Source organism: Ambystoma mexicanum, chromosome 1q (assembly GCF_040938575.1).
Source record: "Ambystoma mexicanum isolate Mex_15411 chromosome 1q, UKY_AmexF1_1, whole genome shotgun sequence".
Taxonomy (NCBI): Eukaryota; Metazoa; Chordata; class Amphibia; order Caudata; family Ambystomatidae; genus Ambystoma; species Ambystoma mexicanum.
In genome coordinates this window covers 490,122,983-490,145,150 of record NC_090922.1, presented here as the reverse complement: position 1 = coordinate 490,145,150, position 22,168 = coordinate 490,122,983, and the positions used below count along the sequence as shown (strand labels likewise).

At 43.3% G+C, this 22,168-nt stretch overlaps 1 protein-coding gene across 1 annotated transcript in view; it reads left to right on the top strand.

The window, feature by feature from the left end:
- The window catches only part of LOC138529284 (phospholipase A2 inhibitor and Ly6/PLAUR domain-containing protein-like), a 402,239-nt gene extending 380,737 nt beyond the window's left edge, over positions 1-21,502 (top strand). Inside the window, exon 5 of the mRNA XM_069640823.1 lies at positions 20,230-21,502. Within this exon, the coding sequence (XP_069496924.1) occupies positions 20,230-20,423 (194 nt within the window). The 3' untranslated portion in view covers positions 20,424-21,502. The remainder of the gene's footprint in view (positions 1-20,229) is intronic.
- Positions 21,503-22,168: the final 666 nt, after the last annotated feature.

The window sequence follows — 22,168 nt, the reverse complement described above, 5'->3', positions numbered from 1 at the left end:
GTGAGTAATACATATGAAGTTCGGATGCCCATACTATCTTTTTTTTCATTTGGGTGACAGGTATCTCCTCCCCTTCTGCCGCTGCCATCTGTACGCCACTCCTGCAGATGGCTTCTACAGTCGACACCTGCAGCTTCGAGTTAATCAGTGGAGCACCATTACGATCTTATGGGACGATCGCCAATGGCCCACATGCCCTTACGCAGTACTAGTGGCTAGGTGCAGCATACCTAGCTTCCAGCTGGACTAGTGCCTACTTCATGGGACGGGCCTGCGGTCCTAGGCGCTTCCATGTTGCCTTTTTGGACGTGGATGTAGCCCCTGTGTGCCATAAAGGTACAGGGCGTCACACATGGGGAAGCTGGTCATTTATTGCGGATGCAGCCCACAGTAATGCTGATCATTTGTGAGTTTATGCTCAAATGGCTGTATGGGCTTGGTGATTTTGATGTGCATTAAATTTATATTCAGATATTAACCGTGTAGCGTTATTCTTTGCTAGTAATGTGGCATATTCTGATTTGTGGCGCCATGTGTTGTGAGGTGTTCTGCATTGGGTTCCGGCTTCTGGGTACAGTTGTGTGGTACGTGCTTATGCTGATGGTTGGTTTGACTACTGGCATGTGTACAGGGCTGGTGCAGTCTCCCTCAGGTTACTGCTTTGACTGTTGGTTTACACTGGTGGCAAGCGATGGGGGACTGTTGTTGTTTTGTGTCATGGCATTTTCAGTTCATTTTGGTGTACTTGCACCTTCAGATGCCTGTGCTGCATCAGTACGGCAATGGTGTGTTGCCAATTGTGGATGGCCACTCACAGGGCACTTGGGGCCCGTGCATGCATTGGTTCGTTGGCATGCATGGGTGACTTGTACATTTCACTGGTTGCATGGTGTGACTGCATTGCGCCTACGAGGAGTTGTGCAATGTGGCCAGGGAGTGGAGTACAGGCACTCAGTAGGGCCATTACGGTTGGTTCGCGATGCCGTAGTTCTCGCCATGGCGGAATGGTACTTTCCGCCATGCTTGATGGCGTTAGGTGAATGTCCGCTGGGGTCAGCATTCGCGTACCGTTGCGCCATGGCGGATATTGCGGTTTTGCACGGCGCGCGTGCGCGTACTTGGTGCAGTTAGCGTTGGCGTTCACTACGGTGTCGCTAATCGCATCGTACTTTACGGTGACGGCTCATGATCGCAACGGGCGGTATTCGATGGCGGTATCACATTTCCGCCATCGTTTTTCGTATTCCGCAAGGGTCGTAATGAGGGCCAATGTGATGATGTCTTTAAAAGAGTCATTAGTAGAGGAAGACAAATACAATCTCTGATGTCTTCCTTTATTATTGAGAAACGTCCCCTATGGGATCGGATCCAATGTATCACCTGTTCCTTATGGCTTCTTTAGTTTCCTGTAAGGTCCTGACGCACTTTTCATACATTTGTCAAATAAACATAGTGCACCAAAGACTTTGTCAACCCTTTTACTGGAGCTGAATTCTGTTGAGATGCTGTGGGGTTGCTGGCCGAATTCCTAATTGACGGGGGCCGCTCATTGCCCTGACCACTCACCAAGCACCCGCCATTCCTATTTGTGTGCCTTTTATCCATTCTATGAGTAAATCCCTTCAATTGATAGGTCGCAATAACAGTATGAACCTTTATAACCATTGTTAACTTCATGCTGATGTTACAACTGGGCATGCTCTCGGAGATGATTGGCCCTATGAGCCCCGCTATCCCAGTTCCCTGTTGTGAGGTGGTGCTTCTTTAATAGTGCATGCTAATGTCATGGGAATTACTTATGGATCTGCCATCAAAGGTGCCAGTTTTTCCTATTAGAATCAAAGATCTATCCTTGATTAATGGCAAATCCATGTGTAAGTTCTTTAAAGTTGTCATCATTTCAATTAATAGTGGCCCAACGCCAGTAATGCAGGTGCAACAGCAAAAGCAAATAGTTCCTGCAATAGTGGAATAGCCCTTTGGGTTGCCTAGCAATTTGGTAGCAGTATCATCCAATTTAGATCTTTCTAACACTGTGGTATGATGTGATCCCTCTTCCCGCCCAGTCTCACCAAAAGTTGGACTAATCTGTGTTGCACTGGAAATGTCCCTAACTGCTAATACTTCGAATCTATTTGATATGGGGACATTGATATAGATATTAGGTGCCTCACTAGTGGTGCTGGCATTTTGCTGTTCAGTTTCTCATGAGTTTCTACTGGAATTACCTAACTTTTCCCTCCTACATCAGTTTTAGTTTGGAGTTCATTGTCTAGTATTGTTAAGAGAATTGAGAGGATATCTTCCCTTGGGCAGAGACTGATGATTTATCATAGGGAGTACGAGCACTCTCTCTGCTATTCGTATTGTTGTGTACGTTAACTGTCTATTCTGCTGTACCCTTCTGGGGTGAGATGTTAAAATATTTTAGAAATAGTTCACTAGCACTATCAGCTATGCATTTAAGAGCATCTGCGGTAACCTTTGGGGGAAGAAGCAAGGATATACTTTGGTAACGATGACAAGGAAGTGTACTGAGTAGAACTTAGATTTCACCTATTAGAACCTTTACTTCCTCACATGGTTTACTAATTACTGCTCATATCGGTTTAGCCTTTGTCACAGGTGAAGACGAGGTTACTTTTCTTTGGGCCATTTTAGCTGCTGTGGTTGCATTAGTTAGGGTTCAGAAAAAGCTTTTTCTTTTTAGAGTGCAGTAATAATCTAGAAATAATTAATTGTGTAAAGTGCAAAAACTGATAGAATACATGGCTACTGCATCATAAAAGTGGCAGTTTCTTTAATAATACACTACAAATATGAAAATAGTTACACATATAAAGGGCAATAAGTGCTCAAGTGCATGACAACTGCCTGTCAAGTAACACTATCAAATAATACAATACGATCAGACTTTAAGAACAGCTTTAAAAAAAAAACCATAGGTGGTATCAGAAAATGAAGGATTAGGCCGTGAGGAGTAAAAGAGACACAAGCCGGAAGAAACAGGGGGCGTATAACGAGCAGCCGTCAGTTTAGCAGAGATTATGTGGACCACAAAGTATCCCAGAAAGCCAGTGCAGGGAATGCTTCACTGCTTAGGGGGCCCTCTCAGTCCGACACCCTCTCTCTGTCACCTGGCAAGTTCGTTCTGTCTTTCGGTTTCAGGGCCATGATAATTGCAATCAAAAGAGTGACAAATATTGAAAGATATTTAGACTGCATTGAAGGCGCCCACACTGTGCTTCCCCTCCCCGCCACATTAGGATCCTCCTTCATCCTTCCTAAGTCACAGAAAATGACAGTCAGAATGCGCTTCCAAACCAGCTTGTAGCTTTCAGTACTGGAAGGATGATTCTGATGCAGTGAATAAGGGCTTTGTGCCAATAAAGTCAAAGGTCGCAGGCCGAGGGGAGGGATAATAAGTACAGAACATGTTAGGTCAGATTAAAATGTCCTCACCCACATCGTATGCTCAGTGGCCGGGGCTCTGTGAAATGCCACTGTCCGCACTGCCTCTCCATCCACCAACAGCTCACAACTGTGGCACCCTTTTCCGGTGGTCTTCGCCACAAGGGTGGCCACAGTTTGGTTTTAAGCAAGTGCTCCTTGATAGGGGCTGGCCTCGCTCTGATTCTCTTGGGGGTCCTCCTGCAGCAGAGAGAAGTGAGGCACCAACAGCAGCACCCTTTCATTTACTGTTTGGACAATCCTGAGGAAGATTTGCCTGCTGAGAGAATTTTAACTAATACGATACATAAGGTGAACAAAGACATACAATTGGTCCACACTATGTGCTTGCAAGTTCTTACTGACTCTAGTTCGGATGTTTTGGATCATCAGATAGTGGCAGCTGATACTGTTGTTACAGTACTTGTTTCCACTACTTGTGCTGCAATGAGGATAAGAAAAATCATAATCATCACAAAAGATTCACACAGAAGATTAGGCATCACAAAAATACACCTAGCAAAGTTATTCTCACTAATGTACATAGCTTGATTTTAGTGGCAAATAAAGACCCTTATTATGATTTATTACATCATGTACCTTCAACTTGTAAATGAAAAGAGGACTAAGGTGAAAAGATATCAAACATGTCTTGCTTTGACGGAGGGTCACTACTGAGCTAGGTTTAGTTAAATATTCAAGAGCAAGATATTAATTTCAATGTATTAAGTCCCAATGACAAAACATCAAGTAATGGAACTGGTGCTCAATGTCTAATGAAGGTGGTTGTATTGCATCAGCCTACATGATAGGTGAACACTGAGATTGATTCTAGTGGTGACTTTGAATTTCCATTTCAATATCCTTCTAATTTGGGTTGTAAATTCACTTTGATGTCACAGGAACCTACATCCAATTATCGTAACCTAGAGATTGTGCAATTGGCGGACGATGCTGGTCACTGGTCAAATCCCATGATTTTATGATTCAATGCCATTATCAACAATTCTACTTGTCCACTAAATGGCCAATTTGCTCTTCAAGTTATACATGGTATTCCATTGTTGAGGTTTGTAACCTCTAGGGACATTCATCTAGTGGAGATTTTAAATCCTGATGTTTCATTACTTGTTGCTTTACATTTAGGTAAAGAGCCTTGCAGTATAATGTAAGGATTTTAAGAGAAAAAAAAACCTGTGGGTAATAAACAGTCTGCAACCAGTGTAAAATAGCACAGATTGTCCACTAGCTTGATGAACTTAATCATTGGATTTATTACATATATTACATATATATTACATATATTTTTTGCATCTTGCAAACAGGTTTTATAAGCGATATTTCTACTTCTCATCATGTTTTTTTTATTAAATGTCATTAAGCATTAGGCCCTTTTAAATAAAAATATGCCGCAATATGTGGCCTTTTTAGACACTTATATCAGCCTTTAATCAAGTAAATAGACTTCAGCTATGGCAAAAATGTTCTAAATGGGGTCTTTCTGAAGGGCTTTTAATATTATTTATACGTTGATATGCTGATTCCATGATGAAAATTTGACCTGTGCAGATAGTTATTCCTAGCTTATAAAGTCAATCAATGAAGGGCCAGAAGCAGAGGTGTGTTCTTGCCCCCTGTGTGTTTCATGTATATATTGCCAATCTATATTGAAATTGACATTTTCTTTCTTGCTAATCTAGCTGACATATAGACAGGGTACATCATTTTTAGCCTAAGATTGTCTTGTTTCTATTTGTCTGGCTGATCTATGCAGACAATCTTGCAGTATTCGATGAAACACCTGTTGCCTCACAAGTGAATTTGATTACCATTGTTACTTATTTGGAGAGCAATGATTTATTGACTAATTCCTCCATTTCGTACGTTATGAAATTTGGTACGAATAAAGTGAAAAATAAGAGTGCTTATTGGGAGTGCTTGTGTTTTAGATTCACACATTTAAAATTGGGCTGTTATAAAGCACAACAAATACAATTCTATTGCTGGCAACAAACATGTAAAAATTCCATGTGAAACACATCAGTTATACTTTGAAAACATTAATACCATTATACATCAAAACATCCTCTCTGTCCTACTGTATTGTTGCAGTTTATTGCCATCTGCACGAGTTGTGTCATTTGATCAGTGGGAAGGGTGTATTCGGAGTTGGTCTTTACGTTTGTTCAAGTGGATAGAATTGATTTCAGCTGAACTTCAATTCATACCTGAGTAATTTTAAGAAGATAACAATTTGTTTTGAACATTAGGTCTGCAACAAAACACATTATTTGGGTTGATTAATTAAGTTGTAATATTTGGTGATATTAAATGTATTAAATGTAAGGCTCGTCAGTGAGTATGGAAACACATACCATCATTTAGAGTAAGATCACCACTGACTGAATATGTAAGATTGTTTCCGTATTATCATACCGTATAAACAAATGTGATGAAATTCCCCATCAGTGTTTTTGCTAGATTATTTTGTATTCCATTTTTTATCTTTTATGTTTGTTTGAAATCATGGGAGACCGTATGGGCTACGACAGATCACTTTGATTCTGTAGGCTATGTCATAATACTAATTGCATTGAGACGCTGAAATATTTGTCCACTCAATGCTGTTTTAAAAACTCATCAAATGTATAATTTTGGCTGATTTGTTCATAATTAATGAATGCTTGAATAGATTTGTATTGGAATGGTGTAATGTTGATTGAACAGATCTCTTTAATTTTGTAGATTTTTTTAAGTATCTTTTTTGATTTGTGATCAGCCCTATTTTTGCCTAATGTTTTACTTCTAGACCAAATTACAGTAAATAAATGAATGCATCTCTTCAAAGTGAACCCTGCCTTATGGAAGCATGTACCTTTCTGTGTGACAATGTTTTCCTCGTATTTCACTTGCATACACTTTAATAACAGTTTTACAATGTAATGACATTGGCAAAGTAAACTAACCCAGGGAAACTGGCAAAGAATACTGCAGGGTGCCATGTAGCAGGCTGTGATATGCACCACCCCTCAGCACACTTCATATATAACCTGCATTGTCGATGTAAGAAAAGGCCAAACTACAGTAAACCAGTGTATGTATAAGGATTTTAAAGATAGCCCATTGCTTAAGGCACATATCTGTCATATATCTTAAGTCATATATCTGTGTTCATCCCACACTCACAGGTTCATTTCCCAGCAGGTTTATTGAGCCCCTGAGCTTGTTAAGCCTGATAAAATTAACTATCGTTACAATTATTGTTGCAGCCTCTGTGACTGCTTTACAATGCTCTGTAATTTAGGCTTTGGACTTTCTCTTGTCTCGCACAGGAACCGATGATGGCCAGCACTAACCCCTCACCTCCCAAGTACTCTCTAAGGAGTTAACAATGTGTGTAGGGTGGGCCAGGACCATCTGGGCAGGAGAGGACATCTTGCTGCAAGTGTGTGGCTTAGAGGAGCTATGGGCGGGGCCTGCTAGCGATGCAGCGGAACACCAGGGGTGCTGGAAGAGAGTTGAATGGCAATAGGTAGTCAGACTTTCCCAAAGCAATTCCAACTGTCCAGGGGCTCAGACTCTCCTGCAGACCCTTAAACTAACTAGTGCGGTCAGTCTTGTGTCTGACCAGATGGATGGCATGATGAGTTGGTCAGAGATATCAAAAGTAACGAGCCACAAGGATAAGCACGGGCAGATAATGTCTTTCGCTAAGATCACAGAAGCCGACAATAGATCAATGATCAATGATGTTGCGGAGAAAAGGTCGTGGGCGTCAGTTTTTGTAGCCTGGTATACAGAGGTGGCTGAATATTCTGATGAGATTTAGGCACTTGCAGAGAAACTCCAGACAAGGTTAATTAATGTTTCTGGTGCCTTTAATAAGCACTGCGGCCTATGGTGTTAGCTATCTCCTCACCCAAAGGAACAGGCTTTGCAGGGTGGCAGGAGTGGAATGGCTGGAAAAGCCTATGCAGTTGCATGAACAGAGCAGGAAGGCTAGCTTCCCAGGAGCGTTCTTCCTTTCAGTGAATCGGGTATTCAAGCTTGGACTCCCACAGGTGGGAATCGAGGACAGACTGAATCTCAGGCAGAGGAGAATTGAAAAATGTAATATCAAAGATGTTAATGAACTGGTTTGGATGTATCCCCTAATGCTTTGAGAGCAGCGATTTGGAACCTACTGATTTTCAGGATGCTAAAGGAAGCAATAATGTGAGGCTTGAGCTTGTGGAGGCATTACAGGATCTGAATGTGGAGACTCAAACACATTTGTGAACCGCGTAGCCAGGAGCTTGTCATAGTTTGCAATCAACCAGAAATGTGTAATTGTCTTTGACCTGTTGTAATGTGTGATGGGTGTTGCGATATATGAAGACTATACATTTGATGAATGCTTGCACTGCAGAAATGGCAGCAGTTGTCAAGGAGTAGAAAGGGGACATATCGATAGATACTTGATGAGGGTTGTTGTAGGCAAATTTGGCTAATGGAAGGAGTTAATTCCAGTTTTCTTGGGCATGAGTGGTAAAACAGCAGAGATACTGTTCTGTACCTGGTTAACTAACTCATTTGTTTGGCTTATCTGTTTGACAAGGGATGCATGAAACTTGAAAATCGAATTGGTCAGCCAGAGCATGCCAAAACCTAGCTGTGAACTCAGATCCCCTTTCCAATACGATCCTTTCCAGTAACCCATGGAGGTGAAAAATTAGGTGTATGAATTGACAGGCCATATTGTCTGCATATGGGAGTACTGTGCATTTACAAAATGTGCCATCTTAAAGTAGGTATCAACCACTACTCAGATAAGTATGCTTGCATGACAATGGCAATTCAGTGATACAGTCCATGTTTTTGACCATCCCAGGTGCTGTCAGGTACTTTCATGTGGTTGTTGGGTTTCGTCCTGTTGTGCACAGATGGTGCAATCTTGTACATAGACTTAAATACGTTTCGCCATGTTCGTCCATCAGAACCAATTTTGCACCATCTCCTTTGTCTTGTGTTATCCAGGGTGGCCACAGAGCTTGGAATCATGGCACCACTTAAGTAGTTTGCAACAACATTCGGTCAGAAGAACATATTTGCGATTTTGCACGTGTAATATGCCTTCAGGAAGCGGGTGCATATCTGGGTGCTGCTTCACAAACCTGATCACTTTGCAGTCTTGAGGTGATACTGGGAGCTGGTTCTCCTATCCTGATAGAGCCCTGATGGCTCTTGTGGTGGCAAGAACAGGCTGCAGAACATGTAGGGGGTCCACCAGGTTCATGGAATTGGGGCTGGTAGGGGTCAAAGTATAGCCTTTTACTTGTGTCAAACCGCAACAATAAGACAAATAATATTTCGAATGAGTGAAAAACAGCATCCAACGGACATCTGGGGAATGAGGCGTCTCCTTCAGGAATGCTAGTTTATTTTTAATGGTTTGTAGCACTTCGACATGGTGCAAATCTCCCTATAACAGATTATGCCAGTGAGTGAGTTTGTCCTTGATGGCTTGACGGTCACATTCGTAGATGAGATACTTGCCCTTTGAAGGAATGTGAGTTTGTAAAAGGTAGGCTGTGGGTTGAATGAGCCCCTCTTTTCATTGTTGGTATCAGCACAGCACCCACAGCTATGCGGGAGACATCTACTTCTAGATCGAAACATATGACAAGTGTTGCGTAGGTCTAAGACAGGTTCTCAACAGCAGGCTTCCTTGAGTTGTTCTAAGTTTCTCTTCTTGCCTTCCTTTCAAAAGAAAGGAGCAATTAGACTTCTCATTCAGTCGATTAAAGAGGTGCTTTAGCCGATAGAAGTCTTTGACAAATCATTGATAAATGCTGATGAAAAGCTCTACTTCAGAGAGATTGGGTGTCGTGGGCTATTTCTGGGCCAATTGCACCTTGCTGTGATCCAACTCTACTCTATTGGTAGTAAGCAAATAGCCCAAGAACCCAACCTCCTTTGTTTAGAAATGTAATTTTTCCAATTTTCCATTAAGAGTGATTTTTGTTTTCACTATTGGTGAAGACTTCATGTACATGATGGTTATGGCCGTGTCTGCTTTGGGAGTAAATGAGTACATCATCCAGCTACATAGCTAGGTAAACACTGCTAATGTTATGGAACACATCTGTGAGAAATTGTTGAAAAGCGACAGGAGCATTACAAAGCTGAAAGGCATGATGTTTTACTCAAAGTGGCCATACGTGGTCTTGAATGCAGTCTTTCACTCCTTTCCTTTTTGGACCTATACCATGTTGTATACTATTCATAAATCTTAGATAGACCACTGAACCAGGAGGTGTCTCAACGATGTTGGGAGTCAGTGCCAACAGATACCTATTCTTGATTGTGATCTGGTCTAACCAACAGTAGTCAATGTATGGCCTAAGCTCTCTGGAGTTCTGCACAAGAAAGGTCCCAGCATTGGCGGGTGAGGTCAAAGTTCAAATTGACCCCTTCTGCAGGTCTTCATCCACTTAGGTCATTATCAAATGTTCTGCTTTCACAGGCAAGGAGTAGATTTGTCCATGTGGAATCTTCAGATCTGGTATGAGACCTATTGGGTTATTGCTGTGGTGGTGTAGAGGTAGCTTCTTATCGCTGTGGTGGTGTAGAGGTAGCTTCTTATCGCTGTGGTGGTGTAGAGGTAGCTTTTTATCGCTGTGGTGGTGTAGAGGTAGCTTCTTATCGCTGTGGTGGTGTAGAGGTAGCTTCTTATCGCTGTGGTGGTGTAGAGGTAGCTTCTTATCGCTGTGGTGGTGTAGAGGTAGCTTCTTATCGTTGTGGTGGTGTAGAGGTAGCTTCTTATCGCTGTGGTGGTGTAGAGGTAGCTTCTTATCGCTGTGGTGGTGTAGAGGTAGCTTCTCAGCTTTCGTTGTTAAGAATACATCCAGTAATGCTCAATGTTCTGACGTAATGTTAATCAGAGCAGAAACTACAGCAGTGTGCACTGGGGCTACCACAGGAATCTTGCTGACAAACATGGTAGTGCAGCACACTTCATGCAGGGTTCAGATGAACAATTCACTTTTTCCTTAACCCAGGCACTGCTGGGATTATGACGAGATGATCAAGCCATTCCTAGGTTCATTTATAGATTAGGGAACAAACTTAAAGCTGATGAGTTCCTCACTATCTTGGATGTGCATTCGCAAAGCAGTGGTTACATGTGTGATGTCACCCAAGGTCACAATGGAATTAATTGATGCTTGCTGCGGTTTCAAAAACCTGGGTATTGAGTGTTTCCTGGCGAAATGTAGAGCCATACAGTTTCCTGATGATATGATATGATATGATATATTTTGTTTATAGCACGCCCATACACAAGTTTTTCAGTGCCTCACAGTCAATAAAGATGGCAACATTCAGAGGTACTATAGTTCCTGCAAACTCAGTGGGTAAATAAACTCGCAGTGAGAGCCTAGTTGACGGCACAGAGGAAACAGTGGAGATTTAGGAGTTCTGCATTACTTCTGAGCTTTGGCATTTCCCAAAATCAATAAAAGTCAGTCTCGTACAGAGTTGGTCTGTGTTTCCACTGTACATGCATAAGCCTTTGAAAAGTCCCTTGTTCCATTCTTCCGAAGAAAGGGAACTGAGGAGTCGACCAATCTCCATGGGATAGATTCATTTACAAACTCAATCATAACAGGAACTGTAGGGCAGACAGGGAAATGGCTCAATGGTCGACTACTTTCAGGATTTGTTCATTCGGCCTGGCTGTCCTGGATCCACTGATCAATTTAAAGTACCATGTTGATAAGGTACTCGATAGTTGCCACGGCCAGGTGCACGTGGGCATGGGCACTCAGAATTTCCTCCAGGAAGCCATGTTCAAAAGCCAACATGTGAGCCTTTTCCCAGGTCCATAACTTACTTTTGAAACTGCACGAGATAGGAAAGCAAGTCAAGGGCATCCTGTTCGAGTCAGCTAATTATCGCCCTTAGCTTGAGACAAGAAATGCATAGAAAAGACTTTCCTTAATAAGGCCCTGAATCAGACATAATAACTAAGCATGGGATTGCCTGAATTGAGTAATAAGGTAGTCCAGGTTAACTCGGCTCCCGCAGACCCCCAAGTGTGCTACATTTCCTTGGACTGGTTATTTGGAAACAGGGAGGTGTTAATGAGGAAACGGAAGAGTCTCTGTGTTTGGTAGAGGTCACACTAATTTGGATCACAGTAAAAGTATTCTGATAGCGGGAACACACATGCTGCATCTCTCTGTATTGGATTGAAGCTAGGAAACAAGGATGATAAGGAACTAGCTGTAACCCCCCAGACCTGGGTTTGCTATCTTCTTGTCTGGCAAGGCCTTGGCTGATTCTTGCATAGCAGTGGTTTGTTTCCGAGCCATCTGTTTGGACGTCTGTTTGGGCCATTTATTGTTGGTGTGTAGCAGGAAGGTACAACGGATTGGGTGCAGAAAGAAGTGGGTCTTGCAAACTGTCCAGCTTTGGGCTCACAGACCTCACACAGGAAATGATGATGGCTTGGTGCCAACACCTTCACTTCCCAAACACTCCCACAGAAGTTAGAAATGTGCCTCAGGAAGGCGAGTGGGCTGGGACTGTCTGGATAGGAGAGGGCGCCGTCCCTCATGTATGCTGTTTAGAGGCAGGCAGGGGTGGGACAGATATATACACAGTGACACACCAGTGGGGCTAAAATAGAGGTGAAGAGTAATCAGAACACAGACTTGCCTAAAGCCCTCCCTATTGTCCAAGCACCAAGGCTTTCCGGTACACCCCAATCTCACCAATGCGGATGGTCTGGTGGGTGGCCAACAGTGGCAGAGGAACTTTGGTAATGAGTAAGCAGGACTTGACGGGTGGCATGTGGAATGAGTCACAAAGACTAGCACAGCGGGCAAGGACTTTTGGAAGGATCATAGCAGCTGATGAGATATCAATGACAAACGATTTTACAGCATGGGCACTAACTGAATCTTCTGATAAGAGCTGGGCCTATGCAGTGAAACCTCAGCTTCTGACAAGGTTGACCCTCTAAGCACTGAAGTCTGTGAAGTCAGTGATCTGCGCAGGAGCCTGAGCTGATTCCTGACAATAAATAATATCACTCTTTGGTTTTATACACTGGGAACGCTGGCTCAGGTCTCTACATACCTCTCAACCTGTTCAAGTTGAATTGAAGATCCTGTGAACAAAGTCATCATGTGGCTCTTTTTTTGGAGGGTTCGACGTGTTCTCCGAATTCATTTTTAAATAAATGACCTTTAATGATAATTATTATAATTGTTTTTTTTATAATACCCTTAATACCCAGTGGTTTCTAAGTGTGGGCCTGGGGATCGAACCTGTGTTGCTCAGAGTCATCTTGCTTCCAAGGAGAGGGCGTTGGCCCTGAGCTATGTTTTGGGCAAAATGGCCCTCCCATTTTGTTTTGCCTTGCTTTGAGATTTGTCAGTTAGTGAGGGATTTCATAGAAACTAATGGGTGCACAGTTGATTGAAAGCGAGACGTTAGCCATTCATGCACCCTTTCAAAATATACTATGTAGAACAATCGGCTCAGTTTCCACATACATTCTCCTACAGGATTATGACGCTTCAAAGATGTGTCAAAGGATACATTTAAACATTGTCAGTGCAGATTTAGGAAATGTTGGTAAACCAGAGACATTGGCACCTACCCTGCAAATGTTAGATGTGACCAAAATCGCAGCAACTCAGTCCTGCTCTGTTCACGGAGAAGCTGTGCAATTGTAATTTATGCGGCTTTTCATTATATTAGTATCACACCACAGTACATGCACATGTCCATCAGTGGTAGAGGTGTATCAAAAAGAGTAGTGGAACTGTCATACCACTGGAGAATGGTGTAGGTGGGAGTAAGTGCAATGTTTGTTTCAAGTGGTTGCTGCTGAAGCCTGTTGGCAGTCAAGTGGGTGGAACAGACAAAAATAATATAGTTTTTCTTTTTTTGATCACCTTTTCACTTAGTTAGAGCATATTCTTATTTGTTGTCAAATAAACAGCCTCTATTTGCTGATACAAAGAGATGCTGCTTCAAAAGGGGATTGAACTTAAAAAGTATGCGCTATGTGTGATGCTGGAAATGCATCAGAGGGACAGGGCCTCTGAATCCTTGTCCTTTATTGCTTTATCATGTATGTTCCGACTTGTTTTCCATGCAGGAGTTCATATAGGACTCCTGGCAGTGCGGCTCTTCCTGTATTTGGTTTGGTGAACAGACCCTTGTGATACCCTTATGGCACGCATGGGTGGGAGTATGACCCTGTACTCCTAGTGTATATTTTTGTGCACCTGTGTGTGGCCCACAGAGCAGGGTATGGGCTGGCGGCAGCTATGTGCTGAATTGACAGGTGCCCTGTGCATCCTCCATTTTGGGATGCCCAGGTCCTGTCATTGGAATCAGTGGATTCCTGATAGGAAACAAGATGCCCCCTGTGGCCCTCTTGCTTTCTATCCCCTGTTACCTTCTTTTCCCGAAGTCCCGGGAACCCCTGACTCTGTCTCTTCCGTCAGACTGGTTGTTGGGTGGAGCCTCCACATATGGTAGTGTGGGGAAGTCCAGGTCAGACTGGATGGAGCCTTCCCAATGACTGTATGTTGTGGGTACCCCCGTGGGGTGGGACCTGGGTGAATGGAGTGTGTGACGAATACGCATTCTGTGTTATGGGTGTCTAGTATCTGGTGGTTGACACAATGACTGAGACAGCCCTGCCCGAAACTCATATGAATGCAGTATGTAGTGCTGAATGGCAGAGTATTTGTCTGAATCCACGTTCTGTCTTTTAAGTGTCTGGATGGAGGAGAACTGCCTGAATGCACTGTGCACCTGATTGGCTGCCTGACTGCCTGAATTCCCTTCTGAATAATTGGTCGCCTGTGTGTGACCCAGCCGAATGAATGGGAGATCAACTAGTATATTTGGGGCCTCTCACTGCTAGAAATCGTTCAGAAGCTGAAGTTGAAACTCATGCTCAACTTTGAAGCCCACTGGAAGAAGAAGAGCTGCTGCTGCAGTCCTTCGCTAATCCATAAATTGCTGTGCCTTCAAAGAACTGATCCAAGAGAGGACCTGGCTAGGAGACCTCTTCCCGAGCTATGAGGGACCATCGTGCACCAGCTGATCTTTGCCAAAGCTCCCTGATAGACAGACCTGCGAAAGGCTGCCGACCGGAGAAGGGGACCGCCGAGGAGAAGGAAGAGAAGCACCGGACAGACATCCACCGTTGACGACCGCCGTCAACGACCGGAGCTGCAGTGCTCCCTTTGCCTAAGAACATTTGATCCAAGGACTCCATTGTTCATCCTCGTCAACTGCTTTCGTCCTGCCGGAGAAAGTCAAGGCTGCCGACGACAGAGGAGAATCTGCCGGTGGGTTTCCCTACACCCGAAGACCTCATAGATGCTGACGAAGCTACTGAAGCTAGCCGTGGTCACGTCCCGTTCGCCAACGCCAGACGCCGATGACTCGATGCCCCCTTGCTGGGCCAAAGTTCTTCACTAACTCTTTGCGGCATCGAACCATCGTCGTCGAGGTGCACGACACTCCTCCCCTGTTGCAGGACATTTTAAATCCCTAGTCAACGAGCACCGCAAGAAGCTGCTGCCTCAATGACAGCATTCACCTTGTCTTCATCTCGGAGGTTCGATGATCAGTGGCTCCTGCTTGAAAGGGAGTGCACTCAAGAAGGGCTTGTCGATTCCCTGACAATGAACTCTACAAAACAAGGTACATTGGGTTGCAGTACTATAGAAGCAGATAAGACTCTAATAGACAGTATATGGACTGGGCTTGTAGCGCATCTTCATTTATAGGCTGTCCAGGTGGGGGGATCCTCACACGGAACAGTGTCTAGATAACGGGACCAGTATTCTGGCAAATGTCAAAACCAACTTATCTTCCTCCTAAGTCTATGGTTGATATAGTTTTGCTGTATTGATTCGTATGCTATTTGAACTGAGTACAGTTGATGCATTTTAATGGAATCAGAGTAATCGTGGTACCAACTAGAACTGTATATATTTACAATTTTAAAATTGTCGGAGCACATATGTATTATAGTGATTGTGTATGTAACCTTGAAACTTATTTATATAAATAGCTGTGTTTTAACTGGTTATAGGTCAAAGTATTGAATCAAACGGATCAAAATACAATAGGGTCGAATCAAAAGGACCGAAAACAAAAGGGTCGATTTTTTTTATTTTTTTGGGGGGGGTTCCCCCTAAACCACCTTTTTTGTGTTAAAAAACACTGTTTTTCCTATACGGAAACACAACAAAAAATATACATTTTAAAAAAAAATTCAACCCTTTTGTTTTAGGTCCTATTGACTCAACCCTATGGCATTCGATCCTTTTGGATTCAAACCTTTGACCGGACACCGTTTTAACTAACATAGCGTGTGGACATTCCTTTGTGGGTGCTTGGGGACTACACTGTACTTAAGAACCAGCCTGCATCACCTCCTGGGAAGCTAGGCCTTGATTGCTCGTCCATTGGTACCATAGCAGAGAATCTTGGCTGGGGTCTTCTGTGCCTCTTCTCTGCCAAATAGAGAGCAGGAGTACAGAATCCCCCCTCCGGTTGCTTTACACTATGCTATCATGAATATAATTTGATAATGTATTCCAAAGCCTGGGTCCCAAAACTATAAGTCTTTTATGTACTCTGGTCTGACAGAGTCCCACGGATGAATTATCTGTGATCCTCCACAGGCCAAAGGATCCATCCATTCTGGGATGTACCATGTGATGCTATCCTTGGGTTGGGCAGGAGAAGCTCTGTGGATGTCCCTTGAAGATTCTTCAGTGAGTTTTAAGATGAATTTCATACTCTCCCGTAATCCACCGAGGCTTCATGTGAAAATGTTGGATATGATCGCTTTTCCCACACGGAGAACCTGATCAGTTTTAAGCCACCTGGAGTCTGCTAAGAGGTTTCCTTGCAGTACTCTCTAGGACTGCATTGCAATAGTCCAAGAGACAAGTCAATAAGGCTCCTACTACAGCTGCACACTTGTCCAGTGGCATGAAAAATCAAATCTCACACCATCACCTGATATTAAAGTAACATCCCTTGTGAACAGCTTCAAACTTTGTCACCTGTAATATCTAAAACTATAGTCTAAGATAACAATTAGCAAGCCTTCCAAATGTGGAATTGGACTGCGAGGAGAGATAGCTTCTTAGTGTTAGTATGAACTCCTCCATTATCCCCTGGCTAAATTGAAACCTGCTAGTGACTGTCCAGATTTATGTCATCCAGGATTAATGAATGCTCAGTCAAACAAATGTCAGTATAACAGTAACTGCTCTAGGGGGTTAAAATAAAGAGGTATGCTTTAGCTTCAGTTAGCACCTGGGAAGAATCAGCAGTGCAGGGAGAAGGGCTGAATCCCATGTGTTAGTATGCATTTCATCCTGAGCTGGCACCTTTCTCAGCAAGTATGTCCCAACCAGCCATGCCCCGCCACCTCCCTTGCCCACACTGCCCCATCTACTTCTCCCACACCGCAGCATGGAAACCCACACTTACCTCTACCACCTGCCTCCCCTTCCTGGCACGACTATTTCTTCTGGAACTGTTTTGACTGTCATAGAAATCCAGGACAGGCTTCCATTTTTATGACTGCAAACATCTCTGTGACCCACACGCCCGCAATACACTATGAGCCTCTCCGGTCTTAGCGACAGTATGCTAATACCAATTATACCCACAGTGATGTGCTAGATCAGCCAGTAATGGCATCAGGGGAACGGCATTAAGACCCTTCTGGAATGGTGAAAATGGTTGTAAAATGTAATTAAACGGTTAACAACAAAAAATAAAAAGAAGTGGAACTCTTTTCCTGATTGTTCACACCCCCTTCGACCTCATAAGTCTATACATTTATTGCAATGTGCAAGCCAGATTTCAGCAAGACAGTGTTCTGGCTGGCTTAAATGATCTTTCAGTGCAAGGGATTAATGGTACTGCAATGAGTTAAAGGGTCTTGAGAGACCTGCTAGTGCACATTTGCTTGTAGATAATGAAAAGGATGCTTTTTTATTGTGCATAACGAGGCTAACTATATCATATTTGATTACATCACTTCTGTTAATTATAAAATACTAGTCTGCATAATTGACTTGCCTTTATGTAGATGACTCAGCTTGTAATTTGGCTTGTGTGGACCAGGCTGACTTGGTGCTCCGCTCTGGCTCAACGCTCTCCCGGTTAAGGAGATCAACAAAAGCATATTTTTTGTGTATCCATGCACCCAGAGAAATCTATCAGTGTGTGGTCCACCTACCTCATAATGGCTGAACAAGGAGACCTGAAAAATATTGCCATTTTGAGAAAAAGGTTAACATCTGTGAGTACTTGCTTGTGAAAATAAGTTCATTGTCGATTCCTCATCCAAATTCTCTTTGAAGCATCACTTAGGCTATGCCACCAGGGTTTAGTTGCAAAAGAACCCCTGTACAGTAAGGAAACATGGCCAAACCTCTTGTGAAATGATTCACTAGTACTGTGTCTGGTTTTGCACTTGTGGCAACTGGAAATCTCTTAAAACCTATCCCCCTTATGTCCCGGAATTCAGGATTTCCACGGGAACTCCTATATCGGTACACCACCTCCACTGACACCTGTGTGTGGGTGGGAGATTAGAACTGTCTTTGCTCACAAACATTTTCTTAATGGCCACATCTCTTTGCTGGCTTCTTAGGGTGACAGAGTTAAGCCTTCCATCAGTAGATTCCATGGGGTGCCCAGAACTAGACATTCGATTGTTTGTACTTTGTTTCGCAGCTACAGGCATTGATAGTCCATGGTAGAGGTGCACAGAGTGGCTATTTCTGCAAGACTTCCGCCCAAAAACGTTTGCCTGTATTGCCAAGAGAACTCGCACATTTTTTGACATCATTTCAAAGAAGTAAGAACTTTAAAAAGGTCCACGCCTGGCCGGCAGTAAATCGAGAGGAGGGAAATTTCCTGCACCAACAGAATTCTTTAATTATTTAGAATTAAAAATGTGTTTTATCTTATATTTCCTCCTTAAAATTTGTTTAATATCTGCCTCAAGAGGAGTGGCTGGCCCTAATCAGTGAGTCTGCCAAACATATGCGCACAACCACAACCCCTTCGAAATCCCACACGTTTGGTATCACTTCACAAGGAAAATTAAGGAGGTTCCCAAGATTAACATTCCTGTATTGGAATTGTTTATTTACAACGCACGAATACCCAGAGCTTTCTAAGAGCGAACCCGGGGATCGAACCTGTGGTGTTCTGCTTTGTGTTGCTTTCATGGCAAGACGTTGCCTCTGAGCTGTGCTCCCGAGACCAACTGTGTGTCTGTCTGAAAAGCAAAACACATATCCATCAACGTTGCCAACGCGTATTGCTGCGTGGTTTGTACTAGTAGATAGCCTTTTTGTGCCAAAAAATAAGACATAGGATTTGTTTGAGTTTCTCTTGAAGCCAAAAGAAAATACCTCGGGCAAAAAGGTAAGCCAACAACCTGACATGGACGCGGCTAGTCTAGTTAAAAATATAGTTTTGCCCTTTGCCTTTAGGTCCTCAATACAAGGTAGTTCAAGTCATAACGAATTCAGATGAATGATGGCATTTTCAGAACTAAAATCATTTGCCTGGGACAACGGTGCCCTGCCTGAGGTGCGCACCAGATTTTAAGCACTTACTAATGAGTCCGTTTATTGATGATGATGGGGTGACTTTACATGGGCTGAACTCGTTATTTGGACGTACAGCAACATACTGTTATAGGAGAGCATGAGCGACGTAGAGTTTGACCCTGAGAAATAACTTTTTCAATACCCCTATATTAAGATGTCTAATTAGTGAGAGGGCAGAGCAAAACAAGGCCTCAATGTAGGATGGCGGTCCTGGATGCTCGCTTCCCAAGGGTCTAGTGTTCTAAACTTTAGTCCACCAACACTTTAGCTATGGCACAGGCCAGAACACGTATGCACCCTGATAATGAGGAGCTCATGGCCATTGTGAAAAGAGTACGCATTTGACCCCCATTGAATCAAAAGGAGAGGTGAAACGAGAGGCAATGTCTGGCACAGCTGTATCATCCATCTAGCTGGAATATTGTTGGGCAAACGAAATAGTGCCGAGATATGGAGATAAAAAAGAGTGATCACAATCTATCTAAATGGAGAAAAAGCGACATGGGTCCTCTATTGTTGAGTGAATTGATAAGGAGCAAATATATTATATACAAATAATCTATAACAAATTCTACTTATTATTATGTAATATTGAATTGGAGCTGTTATAATATGATTGGTTATTTATAACACTCTTAATACAGAGAGTTTTCTAAGCGCGGACTTGGGGATTGAAACTGTGTTGCTCCGTATCATCTTGCTTCCAAGGGGAGCACTTTGCCGCTGAGCTATCCACCCGGGACGTTCTACCAATCTGTGTTGATGATCCACTTGACAAATCTTCCATTTCATTCAGAGATTGTCTAAACATGTATTTTCTAAGGTTGGATAATATGCATAGGTTGGTTATCATCCAGTCACGCGGTGAAGATGACCGAACCACCGCTGCTGATGATGACAGGGTTGATTGGGATGTAGATGAGCAGATCAGAAGGGCTGGGCGTGGGGGCAGGTGTAAGTATTCCAGGGCTGGACATGGAGTGGCCGATGAAGTCCAGATGGCACATAAGATGTGGTGCAGATGCACGATAAGATGCTGATGACATGATGATGTGTGTTGATTCAATTGAGTAAAGGTGCTGATGAAACATGTTTTGTCTCCGCGCAGGTTCTCAGATTTCCAAAATTGCTCTACGAGGCTGCGCGACTCCAAGTATCTGTACTGGAAAGAAGGTAACGAGTATTGGAGGATTAACTGTAGAGGCCGAGCTTGTTTGCACGGATAGCAGCAACCGCCTCGGCCGGGGCATCTTTCTGCCGGTCCTCACGGGGCTCCTTCTGCTGAAACTCTTCTTCATCTAACCCTCCCTGGAACAGCGGATCCACAGAGGCAGCCCCTTTGCCATTGTGTGAAGCACGTCCATCTATATTTCACATGGTTTCTTGAGACATTATATTTGTTCTCACCTATATGCTTTTGTGTGCCCTTCCAGTGTCTTTGCTTGATCTAAACAGGATCGTGCTCTTTGGTTTCTTGTGCTGTGGCAGAAGATTTGAGCCACCAAAGCTCTTTGCATTTCCCGCATCACATCCATCTCCCAATGGCCAGAGCCCCACGGCTCCTCCCTTGCCTTCAGCGACACGGACAGCACTCTGTTGCTTCCCAGCATGGTTTGCGATGATGAAACACAAATTCAAATAATGAAACACAAATACAGTTTTACATCTTCTGAATATTCACAGCTGGATTTCCCATTCCACGCCTCAGTGGGAAGTCACTGGGGCCATTGTTTAGACACTTTCACAACTGCTGACCATGTTGCATTTGTGTGCCAATCCCCATCAGGTTGCAGCCCCACGCCTGAGTGCTTGCCCTCTAATTGTGAGTTTGAGCTAGAACCCGGGGCCACTGCCTTCATGAAAAGACAGACACAGCATGTCTGACCATCCCGGCAAACACCTCTCTCTCTAGTCACCCGTAGGCTATCAGAAGTGTGACCTAAAAAAACACACAGCCTGCCATGAGAAATAGGATGGTAGCACTGGCACACTGTTGGAGGCATATGTTTGCATATACATAGACATGTTGGGTTTACCGAGCAATATGTCATTTTTGCTAACCACAGAGCATCCAGCTGTGAGGGTCATTGCCATTCGGACATGTTATGCTATGTTAATATCTGCTTTCATTCTGCCACATATCACCACGGTTCTAGATTCAGAGCACCCAGGCTTGTCTGTGGAGGCGTTTACTCTGTTGGTGTGAGAATACCAGAGAGGGCTATGAATGACTCGGATACTTGCACTGTAATTAGAGATGGCTCCTACTGCTTGGCGCACACATACAATTATTCCTGACGAGCCATCATCTAGCCTCCCTGGTGGGACATAGTTGTCTACCTCTGTATTTGGATTTTTCAATAAAGAAACTTGAAGATGTATGCTGTGTCCTGATTTTGCAATTCACTTGTATGTTAACTAAATATTATGGTGCTGGTAAATCCATGGGTTTGGTTACAAGAAAGATACATACGAGAATGTGGTACTTATGAGCTATGTTCCCTCTAATAATTTTTCTCTTAGTGCGGAACTGGTTGCCTTTTGTACTCACTTTATTTTCCATGTGCGCAGCTGACTCACGAGTAAGCCATTTTGTGAGCATGCGTAGTTAGTGAGCTTACCATCTCCGAAGAGAGTTTGGAAAAGAATTGCCACTTCCAAACCACAGCAATTCTTTACTAATCTGCATAGAAGGTGCATCTTACAACACTGTTCCCAAACACATGAGTTAAAAAAACAAATATTGTATATGTGATTTATAAAGAGAACGTATCAACCAGTTCAAGACTTCAAGATATGCCACAGTAAGTAGCAAAAGTACTCCTGTGCAGAGAAAAAGTGTGCTTTATGCTACTGGAAAAACACTCATGTGTTTTACAAACAAATATTGCATTTCATAACTAATTTGGCTATCAAAAATCAGACCAGATACAATATTTGTAGATGGAATAAAGGCAACTAAAAGGAATGTGTCTGAAAACATGCCAATAGGAGTTAATGCGCAACTTTAATGAAGTAATTCAAGAGCCATGAGAACATGCCTCTTT